Source organism: Clinocottus analis, unplaced genomic scaffold (genome assembly GCF_023055335.1).
Source record: "Clinocottus analis isolate CAN_PGR_092001 unplaced genomic scaffold, fCliAna1.0.p SCAF_43, whole genome shotgun sequence".
In the NCBI taxonomy this organism is placed as follows: domain Eukaryota; kingdom Metazoa; phylum Chordata; class Actinopteri; order Perciformes; family Cottidae; genus Clinocottus; species Clinocottus analis.
Genome location: NW_027176187.1, coordinates 119,007 through 133,477, shown reverse-complemented (window position 1 = coordinate 133,477; position 14,471 = coordinate 119,007). Strand labels below are relative to the sequence as shown.

Here is a 14,471-nt window from a genome sequence, read left to right as displayed (position 1 = left end):
AGTCTCTTAGAGAGGAAGGGAAGGTTAGAGATAGGTCTGTAGTTATCAAGGGTGGGCTTCTTGAGGAGAGGTTTAATTACAGACACTTTAAACGACTGTGGTACATAACCGTTAATAAAGACCCATTCATAATATCTAATAGGTGCTAATTAAAGACAAAACTTCTTTAAGCAGCCTCGTCAGGACGGGTCCAGGAGACAGGTAGAAGATTTAGAAGTAGAAACCGTTGAAGATGATTGGTCAAGATTGATGGAAGAAAATCCATCCAGACACAAATCAGGGCCCACAGCCGCCTCCAAGTCCAGCCCACCTGAGGATGGACCGGCAGCAGCCGAGGCCATGAGATCATCAATCCTGCCTCTAATAGCCAGAATCTTACTATTGAAGAAGTCCATGAAGTCATTACTACTGAGGGCTGTAGGAATGTACTACTACTACTACTACTACTACTACTACTACTACTACTACTACTACTGAGGGCTGTAGGAATGTACTACTACTACTACTACTACTACTACTACTACTACTACTACTACTACTACTACTACTGAGGGCTGTAGGAATACATGGATCCACAGAGCTACTACTACTACTACTACTACTACTACTACTACTACTGCGGTCTGTAGGAATACACAGTGAGCAGACGTCCTCTTCCTCCTGACATGTCCTCTTTTCCAGACATGACAATGCGTCCAGCAGGGATTCAACACGTCCGGGACTTTACCTCCTGTCATATTTGTGTTTCTCTGAGTCTGTCACTCACTAGTTATTACGCTCTGACACGTTGTGAATCTTACGTTCATCTTCTAGCTGTGACGTAGAGAGAGCTGTCATTGGTGGACTGATCTCAGGGTTGCCAGATGCAGGATAATTATCCTCCAAACACAACCATGTTGAGCCTTTGGTACGATACTTCTCCATCAGCAGTCTGCAACACTGACACCTCGTCACCTCCACTGCAGACCAACATCCTGTTACCTCTGAAGAAACTACTTCTGCATGAAACATCACCGCGTCAATAATCTACTGGAATTTAAGCAACAAACTTTTTATTGGTAATTTAGCACGACTCGTTCTGTTTTATGAGCTAAAGATTGCGTAGATGCTCGACTGTGGAGCGAGATGAAACCATAAGGGGTTCACCTCACGGCCTGCAGCTGCATTGTTTACAACAGCTTTTTTAGAGGAGCTATTGAGTCCAGAGTCACTCTCAATGAGTCAATAGCACCATCACCAAGATGATCCATCTGGGACGGACTAAAGTTAGCACAGGAGTCCTCTGTTACATTGAGACACGGTAGTGAATCAAACACAGAAGGAATCACTTCCTTAAGTCTAGTAACAGCACTGTCAGTTAAACATCTAGTGTAAAAACTCTTTAAAAACGTATAAATTATAAGGCAATGGTCTGATAACAGAGGGGTCTGTGGAGACACTACTAAATGTTCTGTCAATACCATACGTAAGAACAAGGTGGAGCTTGTGGTTAAAGCAGTGAGTCGGCTCCTGTGCTCTCTGACTGAAGCCAATTGAATCCAATAATGAGATAAATGCAACACTCAGGCTATCATTACCAACATCCACATGAATATTAAAATCAACTACAATAATAACCTTATCAGCCTTAAGGACTAAACTTGATGAGAACTCAGAGAATTCAGATATAAATTCAGACTACGGACCTGACGCCCGCTACACTACAACAAACAGAATCGACTGCAGTGTTTTCCAGGTTGGATGTGAGAGACGAAGAACAAGGATTTCAAATGAATTGTAATTTAATCTAGGTTTAGGACCCATTTAATCTAGGTTTAGGACCCATTAACAGCCCCGAGTCAAAGATGGCAGCTACTCCACCTCCCAGCCAGTGCCTCGAGGAATCTGAATATTAGTATGACTTGGAGGAGTAGATTCATTGAGACTAACACATTCATCATCTCAGCCAGGTTTCAGTGAGACAGCACAAATCAATATGATTGTCTGAAATTAATTCATTTACTAATACAGCTTTAGGAGATAAAGATCTAATATTTAGGAGTCACATTTAATTCTCCTACCATGATGCACTATTGCAAAAGTGGTGTTCACCTGTATGAGGTTCTGATCACATGTAGATCACCTCATGTATGAGCACATGGACTTGATACCTGAGACCAGAACAACATTCTTGAGACTCAAGGTCCACTTTCTAGCTTCCACAGGTCATGTGACGGCAGCAGAGTGAACTCCCTCCTCTGGTACGAGCTGGCTACAGCCTTTTGTCCAGCTGCAGAACATGTCTGATGAGAGGAGTGTCACGTGGACTCTGGCACCCTGCGGTGCTGTGGTAATGTTTGCTCTGGCCCGTCCTGTCACTCAGTATCCCAGCAACCTCTGCATGGAGCTCCATCTCTCTACAATCACACACATCAGCCACACAAACAGGATTTTATTTATTGATCTTTTAAACTCTCAAAGCTGACAAACGTGTACGCTATTCTGTTTCTTTCCAATGTTCTCGGTCATTAAATGAGGCTGTTGGTGTTTTGGAGGACCAGCAGCCGTGGAGATGCTTTCCAGAGGCCACGTGTTCTTTGTTGACACAGAGGAGTGTTTAGAGCCGGCGACGCGTCCCAGGTTTCTCATCGTGTCCATTTAAGTACCACACGCAGTACTTTGACCTTTTCCATCAGCAGAGGGGACTCCATGGGAACATCAGCTGCTCGCATGTTTACTGATGACGATGAGGGGACAAACAGCCTCATTGATGCTTCATGTGTGCACCGCCTCAGAGCCAACAAGAAGCCAAACCAAAGGAATTAACATTTTGGGAAATTACATTTTTTTGTATCTTTTTAATCCATCAATCTTATGTCTGTGTGGTGAGTACATAAGTGGAATCATGGTTTGGTTTGGTTAGCTTGGCTTAGCATAGCATAAAGACTGGGAGCAGAGGACATCTCACTGTCCAAAAGAAAGAATACACTTGACTACCTGACTTAGGTTTCTACACACAGCGTCCGATGTCCATCAGCATGCTTGCTCTGTCACAACCTACACAGCAGAACATGAAGACACCTGAAGGTCCCTCTGAAGCCTCTATCCCTCCTCCTGAGTCCTCGTGGGGGCTAGTCGGCGTCTCGCAGTAAGGACTGGTAGACGTCGGACTGGAGAAAGCGGGGATAGCAGTCTGTGTCCAGGAGCGAGAAGATGCGCCTCTGTGCGTGGGACAGTGAGGCGTGAGAGGGCGCCTGCAGCAGCTGGAGGGTCAGGTCCCGGGTCTTACTGTCCAGGTTCACCTGCACAGGGCGGCACAGAGGGCACAGAGTTGCACCTTCACTTCCAGACAATCCTTTCTTTCTACTAAACGGTTGGCTTGTTTCCAACCTATCTGACCAACTGCTTGTGGTCATGACCTTTCAATGCTTCCTTTTAGTGATGTACCATGTGTACTTTAGTTGTTACAGTGGTATTATTACTGAAAGCAACAGGACTATTCAAAAATCATAGACTCAACCACAAAGGCAGCCATGGGCTGTTAACCTTATGCAAAGGAACGCAACATTGAATGCTAATGCTAAGAATTGCTAAAGCAGTACATTCCCCACCTCAGAGGGTCCTGACCTGTATCCTGTGTATCCACTAATGCAGACCATGGTAACTGAACAGTCTTCTGACCACTCAAAGCTCTTTAACACGACATGTCATCAATCACCCATTCACACACTGATGGAGGAGCTACATGAAGGTACCACCTGTCCATCAGGACTAACATTCACACTGATGGAGGAGCTACATGAAGGTACCACCTGTCCATCAGGACTAACATTCACACTGATGGAGGAGCTACATGAAGGTACCACCTGTCCATCAGGACTAACATTCACACTGATGGAGGAGCTACATGAAGGTACCACCTGTCCATCAGGACTAACATTCACACTGATGGAGGAGCTACATGAAGGCACCACCTGTCCATCAGGACTAACATTCACACTGATGGAGGAGCTACATGAAGGCACCACCTGTCCATCAGGACTAACCTTCACCCTGATGGAGGAGCTACATGAAGGCACCACCTGTCCATCAGGACTAACATTCACACTGATGGAGCTACATGTAGGTACCACCTGTCCATCAGGACTAACATTCACACTGATGGAGGAGCTACATGAAGGCACCACCTGTCCATCAGGACTAACATTCACCCTGATGGAGGAGCCGGAGGTGTTTGGTCCCTCGTCCGCTCGTCCATGTTGATGGGCACTAAACCCCAGACTGCTCCAGTAGCTGTGTCTACGGGTGTGAATGTTAGATAGTCTGATGGACAGGTGGCAGCTTGGCTCCTCCCATCGGATCCTGATTACATTTCATTTAGCTGATGCTTTTATCCAAAGCGACTTGCATGTATGAATGTTAGTTACTCCTGATGAACACTCGGGGTGGGGGGAAATTGATACAGTATAGTATCACCATATTTTGCGTGGCGATATTGTATCGATACACAGACCTTTTAAAATATCAGATCTAAACGTTTTGTTCCTTGAATAATACAATCAATTGCTTTGTCAGATAGATGGTGCTGTGTTTTGTGGTGAGGTCAGCAGAGGTCAAAACAAACATGGAGACATTGGAGAAAGAAATTAGAAATTCTCTGTCTGTGTTTAAATCCAACATCTGGACACATGCAGCGCCGCTGCTGCACAGCTGCTGCACAACACAGGGGACAACATTCACTCCTCACCAGTGGTGGGCTGTGGGTTTCAGACCTAGGCCTTCAATGAGTGCCGTATAGTCCACATCACAGGCTGGAGGGAAAAAGTGTCTCTGGAGTTGCTGTCACTTACTCATTGTGACTTCTGTCTACCAGAAAACTAGCTGGCTGAACTCAGTAGGAAGGAAGGAAGAAGTTGTTGAAACATATTCAGAGAAGCACCACCGGTGTCTGGACTCCTTGAGGGCAGCCTCGGAGCAGATACAGCACAATCCCAGTATTACGGGCATGCAGGAGGTCACGCGGGATGTGGACCGATCTGCGGAGCTATTTCTAACCACTTTGACATAAAACCCTTTACAAAGTCTCGGTTTTATGTTATTAAATGAGCTAAATCCAGGATTGGCTTCATTGCGATTGCCTCTAAATGGCTCTCAACATGGCCAGCATCTTACAGCTAATAGTGCAAACTTTTAGTACTTCTAGAGTTTGAACTGGAGGGTAGTCACTCCGTAAATACTGTAAAATAGTGGGCGTGGTCCCTGCTAAACAGCACTTTGTGTCCTGCACCTGTTGCTGTTCAAGCATGTTCATATTTATTTATTTTTTCAAAGAAGGGAGAAAATATATTCAAAATGTCTGGATCTTAGAATATCTCATTAGAACTAGTAAAGTCCCCGTTGAAGACGCTGGTCTTTAGGAACATTGACGTTGTTCTTGACTTCATGCTGTGAAATTAAACGCCCACACACACAAGAAGCACACACACACAATGCAGAGCAGGAAGGCGTGTCTGGACGTGCGATAGGATTGGTGCAGAGCAGCTGAAGGAACAGGAAGGGGCGGGTACCTCGCGGGGAGCCCCTGGCTGGATGTAGGTGGCACAGATGTCCTTGGCTCTCCGGTGGAGGCTGAAGTTGTTGGACGAGTGTCTGTACTGCTCACACGCCTCGTAGAACTGCAGGTTCTCCTCGCTGAACTCAGAGCGCAGGAACGCTCCGAACACGGCCACGCCAGCTGAGAGGAGTGTTACCACACACACACACACATGCACATGCACGCGCACACGCACGCACGCACACACACACACACATGCACGCGCACACGCACGCACACACACACACACACACGCACGCGCACGCACACGCACACACACACACACACACACACGCACACACACACATGCACGCGCACACGCACGCACGCACACACACACACACACACACGCACGCGCACGCACACGCACACGCACACACACGCACACGCACACACACACACACACACACACACAGAGATAAGGAGGCCGAGGCCCACAGGGAGCTGAGGTATGTCCTCAGGCTGTGTGTGTGTGTGTGTGTGTGTGTGTGTGTGTGTGTGTGTGTGTGCGTGTGCGTGCGGTCGTGTGTGTGTGTGTGTGTGTGTGTGCGGTCGTGCATGTGTGTGTTCAGATGAAAACATACTACACGTGCATTATGAAGTCATCTTTACAGCAACATTACTGATTGTTAGTTCAGTGTATGAACAATAAAACACTTCAGCACACTTTGATGCTTCAGCCTCACATGTTTGTTTTTCTTTTCTTATTTTTGCATTTAACTTTTATCTAACCAGATAAAGTACGTTGAGATCAAAAGTCTTTGGTGCGCATCATGTTACTTTACAAGGTTCCTGTGACCAGTTTCTTTCCTCTATAGAAGAGTCAGACTTCTGCCTACTGCGTTCAACACTTCTTACCAAATAGCCAATCAAATTGCAGCAGGACAACAGGAAATGAACCCCATTTGGCATCAAACGCGTGCCCTTCGTGCAGCTGTTGGTTTGTTGTGAGCAGGTCAGGTTTATCTCCACAAAGCGACACCTGCACATGGACTCACACCCGTACAGAGCGGACAACAAGCTGCGATGCAACGCGTTCTGCTTCCTGTTTGGTGGGTGAAGTCGGGCTACGAGCCGCTCCTCCCATCGGTGGGGGTTCCCGCTGTAGCGAGCGGGGACACCGTGCTGAGTCATGCTGCGTCTGGCGTGAACGCAGCATGACTCCTACAAGCCGCACGGACACAGTGGCGGCAGCCCTGAGGTCCACATGCAGGTCACGTCGGTTTGAATAGGGTCATGTTGTGTTGCATGTGTGGAGATAAAAACATATCATTAAACATATAAGAACATGTCACAGCTGTGACTCCTCCCATCCTCCAGGTGTGCCTGTTGCAGGTGCTGATTGGAGTCCCTGTTGACGTGCTCCTCAGTGGTGCCCTCAGCCGTGCGCCATGCGCCCATAACCTATGAATGTGTGCACCTCGGTGCACGACCAGACCCCGCCGCCTACAAACTGCTACGCACATACGACCACGAGGAACCCGTTTCCTGCAGAAGGCTTCATCAGTAGTGGAGGCCCAACTCCTCTGAAAACATGCAAACAGGTTTTCAGCCAACAACTGCGGCATCAATTTGGAAGAGTCTGTCTTTGTGTTCAAGAAGAAGAAAGGAAACGGTAAAAGGGGTGTGATGTGAACAAATCATAGATGTTGATTTTAGGGCCTGCCCAACACTGTACTGTCATCAACAATGTGGAGCAGCAGATCGGTTGTACGTAATTATGGCTCCACGGTGACATCATCACTCCAGTCAGAACACATACCTGCTGCCTCAGGTGACTGGAGAGAGAGAGAGGGAGGGAGAGGGAGAGGGAGAGGGAGAGGGAGAGAGAGAGAGAGAGAGAAAGAGAGAGAGAGAGAGAGAGAGCTTCAGGATGAACTACTAACCTCAGGACATGTAAACCAGCATGTACCTGCTGATGTGACAGGCAGCACTGAGAAGTAATCCTTAAGCTGGGGAAGTATCTTCATTTTCATAACTGCCATTCACATCAGCTATCACCAGGCCCCACCTGGGATCAGAGGTCATTTGGGCCCAGTGGTAGAGGCCGGGTACCCCAACCCCAACCCTAACCCTAACCCAACCCAGCGGTAGAGCCCCAGCCCTCTCTAAGGCCGGGACCGGCTCCTCAGTCTGCACCTGGAAGACTTTGAGCAAGAGACTGAACCCCAAATGGACACCAAACACTACCAGCTGAGAGGAGGCTGACACAGGGCGACTGGGGCTCAGTGGTGGTGAGCAGGTCGTCTTTCAATCATAGGATCGGTGGTTCGATCCCCAGCGCCGCTAGTCCATTTTGATGTGTCCTTGAGCAAGAAACTTAACCCTGAATTGCTCCCTGCTGCGCCTACGGAGTATGAATGGTTGATAATCCTGATGTGGCTCCTGCATGGTGGCTCCTCCCATCAGGTGTGAATGGGTGAATGATGTCATGGAGTGTTAAAGCGCTATGAGTGGTCGGAAGACCAGAAAAGCACTGTACAATTACAGGTCCATTACCACTTACAGCACACATTTTCCCTCACACACGGCAGCTAGCAGAGTGTGTGTGTGTGGTGACATGACGTGTACAGCTCTTTAAATAGTCTAGACTAGATAGGTTCATCAAAATGTAGGTTAGTTTACCATTCAAAGGGAAAGTGATCAAGTTGCTGATGAACATTTCCAGGTCATCAGCGTGGGCTGCTCCAGTCTCAGGACTTACTTTGGCTGAGCAGCAGGGCGTGTAGGGACTCGGCCCACGTCTCCAGCTCCTCCTGACTGATCTTGCTCTTCTTGCTGTGGCCCACCTGACTCCACTGACGCATGAAGAGCAGGCGAGACCTCCTCTCTGTGGCACTGTGGAGCACCAGAGGTCAGGGGTCATATCACTGCCCTCATGAGCATGTAGCAACACTGACTCGGGGTTCGTGTAAGAGCAGTACATTAAAGGCATATTAAGACGTGAGCTGCATCTATCAGGACAACAATGACCCGGTGGGGACATGATGCTCACCTGTCTCTGTGTTCTGTGGCGGACAGGTTGGAGTTTGAGGAGTGAGGACTCTGAAACAAAGAACAAGTGAAGAGAGTCTCACTGGAGCAGCTTTAAAGGGTTTTAATCTCTAAACTACGCTAAGATTAAGACATGAATATACAGACGACTGCAAAGTGTTCTGATCAAAGCAGGATCAGCTGTTACAACTCACTGCTCAAGCTCTCCATGCAGAGTGCTCAGCAGCTGTACCATTGATCTGTGGCACTTGTCAGACATTATGTTTGTAAAAAGATGTTAAGATCAACTGTTGAGTTATTCTAAATCTACAATCCATACTTCATATTAACACAAAGGCTGCTGGCGTGTCTTCAGCATAGAGCAATGGATCCTGCAGCAGGCAGAAACACATGATGGAGAACCTGCATGCTGTCCTGCTGTGAGACCCACCTGCCCAAACAGACTCTTGAGGTGCTGCTTAGCAGCAGACAGTCTGGGTTTATGGTGGTGCCTGTGCTGGAGTTTGAAGGGGCCGGACGAGGAAGAAGAAAAGGAGGGCTGCAGATCCGTGATCTGCGTGCCCTCCGGGGCCAGCTGGCTGTCGCTGTAGGCCCTGCAGCTTCCACTGATGACACACACTCCCAGGTGGTTCTGGTCCAGTTTCTCCAGCCCGCTCAGGTTCTCTGCGCTGAAGCTCCGGTCCTTCATCAGCCCCCTCCTTCCCGCCTCCCCGGCTCCGGGCTCCTGGACGATGGGGGTCGGGAGGGTCGAGCTCCCGTCCATCTTATCCTCTCCTGTGTGAGACGTGTACGTGTCGGACTCTCGGTCCTTCCCATGATCTGAGGTCTTCAGTGCCACCCTCTTCCATGGGAGGAAGTCCAGATCCAGGAGGGATCCCTCTGAGCTGAATCTGCGCATGCTATCTGTATAAGAAGTGATGGAATAGGGCAGGAAGACCAGGACGGGCAGAGAGGAGGAGGAAGGGTTGAGATGAAGTCCAGACTGTTGAGTGAAGCAGAGGATCAAAGAAAGAATTTTCACTGAAGTAGAAACTCTTTCTACGGACAGTCAAATTCATTCAAATACACTTCAAAATAAATCAAAATAGTATGCGAGCTGTCAAAATGACATTTTGGCTTAGTCCAAATGTTACATAATCTTGGCTTACTATTTAAAAACTTTGACTTGAAATGTGAATAAGAGTAATTTAATGTTATAGTCAAGCAAAGTCAAAGTTCTGGAGTGAGGCAGGTGGAGTGAGGTAGGTAGAGTGAGGCAGGTGGAGTGAGGTAGGTAGAGTGTGGCGGGTGGAGTGTGGCAGGTGGAGTGAGGCAGGTGGAGTGTGGCAGGTAGAGTGAGGTAGGTAGAGTGTGGCGGGTGGAGTGAGGCAGGTGGAGTGAGGTAGGTAGAGTGAGGCAGGTGGAGTGAGGTAGGTAGAGTGTGGCAGGTGGAGTGAGGTAGGTAGAGTGTGGCGGGTGGAGTGAGGCAGGTGGAGTGAGGTAGGTAGAGTGAGGCAGGTGGAGTGAGGTAGGTAGAGTGTGGCGGGTGGAGTGAGGCAGGTGGAGTGAGGTAGGTAGAGTGAGGCAGGTGGAGTGAGGTAGGTAGAGTGTGGCGGGTGGAGTGTGGCAGGTGGAGTGAGGCAGGTGGAGTGTGGCGGGTGGAGTGAGGCGGGTAGAGTGTGGCGGGTGGAGTGTGGCGGGTGGAGTGAGGCAGGTAGAGTGTGGCAGGTAGAGTGTGGCGGGTGGAGTGTGGCAGGTAGAGTGAGGCAGGTGGAGTGAGGCAGGTGGAGTGTGGCGGGTGGAGTGAGGTAGGTAGAGTGTGGCGGGTGGAGTGTGGCAGGTAGAGTGAGGCAGGTGGAGTGTGGCAGGTGGAGTGTGGCGGGTGGAGTGTGGCGGGTGGAGTGAGGTAGGTAGAGTGTGGCGGGTGGAGTGTGGCGGGTGGAGTGAGGCAGGTGGAGTGTGGCGGGTGGAGTGAGGTAGGTAGAGTGAGGCAGGTGGAGTGAGGCAGGTAGAGTGTGGCGGGTGGAGTGAGGCAGGTAGAGTGTGGCGGGTGGAGTGTGGCAGGTAGAGTGAGGCAGGTGGAGTGAGGCAGGTGGAGTGTGGCAGGTGGAGTGAGGTAGGTAGAGTGAGGCAGGTGGAGTGAGGTAGGTGGAGTGAGGCAGGTGGAGTGTGGCGGGTGGAGTGAGGCAGGTGGAGTGAGGCAGGTGGAGTGAGGCAGGTGGAGTGTGGCGGGTGGAGTGAGGTAGGTAGAGTGTGGCGGGTGGAGTGTGGCAGGTAGAGTGAGGCGGGTAGAGTGAGGCAGGTGGAGTGAGGCAGGTGGAGTGTGGCGGGTGGAGTGAGGTAGGTAGAGTGTGGCGGGTGGAGTGTGGCAGGTAGAGTGAGGCAGGTGGAGTGAGGTAGGTAGAGTGTGGCGGGTGGAGTGTGGCAGGTAGAGTGAGGCAGGTGGAGTGAGGTAGGTAGAGTGTGGCGGGTGGAGTGTGGCAGGTGGCGTGAGGTTAACATGGTGGAGGCCGTGCTATGGCTTGGGCTGGTATGGCCGTCAATGGAACTGGTCACGGATGTTGACGATTGCTCAGAGACTGTAAGCCTAAATAAGTATTTTTATTATTTTTAAGAAATATTAAATGTTATTTGAGTTTCAAAAAGTGCCGCCAATTTATTTTTCAATGCCCTTGGATTTCAGTTTTTTCCCCTAAAAATGTCCTACTTTAAATGAAGGTACCACCTGTCCATCAGGACTAACATTCACACTGATGGAGGAGCTACATGAAGGTACCACCTGTCCATCAGGACTAACATTCACCCTGATGGAGGAGCTACATGAAGGTACCACCTGTCCATCAGGACTAACATTCACACTGATGGAGGAGCTACATGAAGGTACCACCTGTCCATCCGGACTAACATTCACCCTGATGGAGGAGCTACATGAGGGTACCACCTGTCCATCAGGACTAACATTCACACTGATGGAGTAGCTACATGAAGGTACCACCTGTCCATCAGGACTAACATTCACACTGATGGAGCTACATGAAGGTACCACCTGTCCATCAGGACTAACATTCACACTGATGGAGGAGCTACATGAAGGTACCACCTGTCCATCAGGACTAACATTCACACTGATGGAGGAGCTACATGAAGGTACCACCTGTCCATCAGGACTAACATTCACACTGATGGAGGAGCTACATGAAGGCACCACCTGTCCATCAGGACTAACATTCACACTGATGGAGGAGCTACATGAAGGTACCACCTGTCCATCAGGACTAACATTCACCCTGATGGAGGAGCTACATGAGGGTACCACCTGTCCATCAGGACTAACATTCACACTGATGGAGGAGCTACATGAAGGTACCACCTGTCCATCAGGACTAACATTCACACTGATGGAGGAGCTACATGAAGGTACCACCTGTCCATCAGGACTAACATTCACACTGATGGAGGAGCTACATGAAGGTACCACCTGTCCATCAGGACTAACATTCACACTGATGGAGGAGCTACATGAAGGTACCACCTGTCCATCAGGACTAACTCACATTCACACTACCAGAAGGAGCTACCATGTGAGGTTTCCAACTGCCAACCAGGAGTAACCCAAAAAGTGTCTTGCCCAAAGACATATGGACTAGCTGATCCAGGATCAAACTACTGATCCTCTGAGTGAAGGACGCCTCGCTCTCCCACTGAGCCATGGGCACTCTCACATACACACAAACAACAAATATGTAGTATGATAGATATGTACGATAGATATGTACGATAGATATGTATGATAGATACGTATGATAGATACGTATGATAGATACGTATGATAGATACGTACGATAGATATGTACGACAGATACGTATGATAGATATGTATGATAGATATGTATGATAGATATGTATGATAGATACGTACGATAGATACGTACGATAGATATGTACGATAGATGCGTATGATAGATACGTACGATAGATACGTACGATAGATACGTACGATAGATATGTACGATAGATACGTATGATAGATATGTATGATAGATACGTATGATAGATATGTATGATAGATCTGCTGATATATATGTAGGATAAATATGCTGATAAATATGTAGGATAGATATGCGGATAGATATGATGGTATAACCACTCTTGTAGCTCCTCCTCCCTAGTTGTGTTTCTACAGTGGGCGGAGCCAGTGTTCTTAAATAAAAGTCTACAATAGGATACAGAGAAAAAGTACTATAAAGAAGATTAGATCATGTCGAAATCAACGTTTGATATGATTTAGTCCCATCATTTTCCAATTTGACTCAACAAATAATCATTTGACTTTGTGGCAATCAGGAAGTGGTCCAGCTGCCGCCGCCCGGTCATGTTTTAATGCCCTGACATTGGTTTCAGCCCGGCGGCCCACACGGGCCAGCACGCAGGAAGACTTCCGGAGAGCCAGCAGCACGTCGGTTTACCTCTTCGTCCAGCAGCTAGCACTCCATGGCCGCGAGTTCGATTCCTCCAGCTCTCATGAGCAACATGACCCGGAGGATCGTGATCCAGGAATGCAGAGTTCAGATTCCCAAAGATTGCGAAGTCCGACGTGTTGGAGCTCAGTGAACCACCCGGACCTCTGTGTCCCCTAGACCCGGACCTCTGTGTCCTCTAAACCCGGACTTTGTCCCCTCGACCCGGACCGTGTCCGACCACACAAGCCTCGCGGTGAACCGAGGCTTCAGGACGGAGTCGTGAAGTTTCCAGCTCTCTCGGGAGGTGAGCGGTCTCCTCCTCGCGCGCCGCCCCGCCCCGCGAGGAGGAGACCGCTCACCTCTTCGCGAGAAGCCCCGCCCCCTTCCGTCTCGACCTGTTCATCCTCGTTGCACGCACGCGCACACAAACATGAGTGTGTCTGTGTGTGCGTGCGTGTGTGTGTGAATAGAAAATTAAAATCCCACTCTAGGACATTCTACCACGACAACAACTAGGTTAACTTATCTAGGTGTGTGTGTGTGTGTATATCTCTCTCTCTCTCTCTCTCTCTCTCTCTCTCTCTCTCTCTCTCTCTCTATATATATATATGGATATCTATATATACATATATAGATATCTATATCTATATATATGGATATCTATATCTATCTATCTATATATATGGATATATATATATATATATATATATATATATATATATATATATATATATATATATATATATATATATATGGATATATATATATATATATATATATATATATATATATATATATATATAGGGCTAGGCAAAATTGAAAAAAAATTAATCGCATGATTTTTATGCGATTAATCACATTATGCACCAAATTCAATAATGAAGTAAAATTAGTGTATTGCAGCTTTTATTTTACAGTACTGTTATCAGAACAACATAACAGCACTCTGGAACAACAACAAGTTAACATACATACAAATATAGTTTATACATCTGTATGTACTGTTCAGTAGTAAGGGTCCCTGTGAGGGACAAACCACTCCTTCTTTGGTCCATGTTCAGTAGTAAGGGTCCCTGTGAGGGACAAACCACTCTTTCTTTGGTCCATGTTCAGTAGTAAGGGTCCCTGTGAGGGACAAACCACTCCTTCTTTGGTCCATGTTCAGTAGTAAGGGTCCCTGTGAGGGACAAACCACTCCTTCTTTGGTCCATGTTCAGTAGTAAGGGTCCCTGTGAGGGACAAACCACTCCTTCTTTGGTCCATGTTCAGTAGTAAGGGTCCCTGTGAGGGACAAACCACTCCTTCTTTGGTCCATGTTCAGTAGTAAGGGTCCCTGTGAGGGACAAACCACTCCTTCTTTGGTCCATGTTCAGTAGTAAGGGTCCCTGTGAGGGACAAACCACTCCTTCTTTGGTCCATGTTCAGTCTGTTGCTTACCTTAAAGATGTTAACGACCAGAAGTGATG

At 48.1% G+C, this 14,471-nt stretch overlaps 1 protein-coding gene across 2 annotated transcripts; it reads right to left on the bottom strand.

Annotated features, from left to right (window-relative positions):
- Nucleotides 1–2,430: 2,430 nt before the first annotated feature.
- si:ch211-152p11.4 (regulator of G-protein signaling 8) lies at nucleotides 2,431–13,291 on the bottom strand. 2 transcript variants are annotated; one of them, XM_068599093.1, is made up of 6 exons: nucleotides 13,012–13,291; nucleotides 8,997–9,548; nucleotides 8,568–8,617; nucleotides 8,277–8,410; nucleotides 5,547–5,713; nucleotides 2,431–3,281 (listed from the first exon to the last, which is right to left on the bottom strand). In XM_068599093.1, the coding sequence occupies exons 2-6, from the start codon at nucleotides 9,462–9,464 to the stop codon at nucleotides 3,111–3,113; spliced, it is 990 nt and encodes a 329-aa protein (XP_068455194.1). In that variant the 5' UTR covers nucleotides 9,465–9,548; nucleotides 13,012–13,291; the 3' UTR covers nucleotides 2,431–3,110. The 2 variants fall into 2 exon arrangements, with proteins under 2 accessions (XP_068455194.1, XP_068455195.1); XM_068599094.1 differs by having other exon boundaries at nucleotides 8,997–9,469.
- Nucleotides 13,292–14,471: the final 1,180 nt, after the last annotated feature.

Coding starts and splice junctions, on each gene's coding strand:
- si:ch211-152p11.4 (XM_068599093.1), bottom strand. CDS start 9,464: ATGCGCAGATTCAGCTCAGAGGGATCCCTCCTGGATCTGGACTTCCTC. Junction 8,411..8,567: donor GCCACAGAACACAGAGACAG/GTGAGCATCATG, acceptor GGTGCTCCACAG/TGCCACAGAGAGGAGGTCTC. Junction 5,714..8,276: donor CGCCCTGCTGCTCAGCCAAA/GTAAGTCCTGAG, acceptor CACTCCTCTCAG/CTGGCGTGGCCGTGTTCGGA.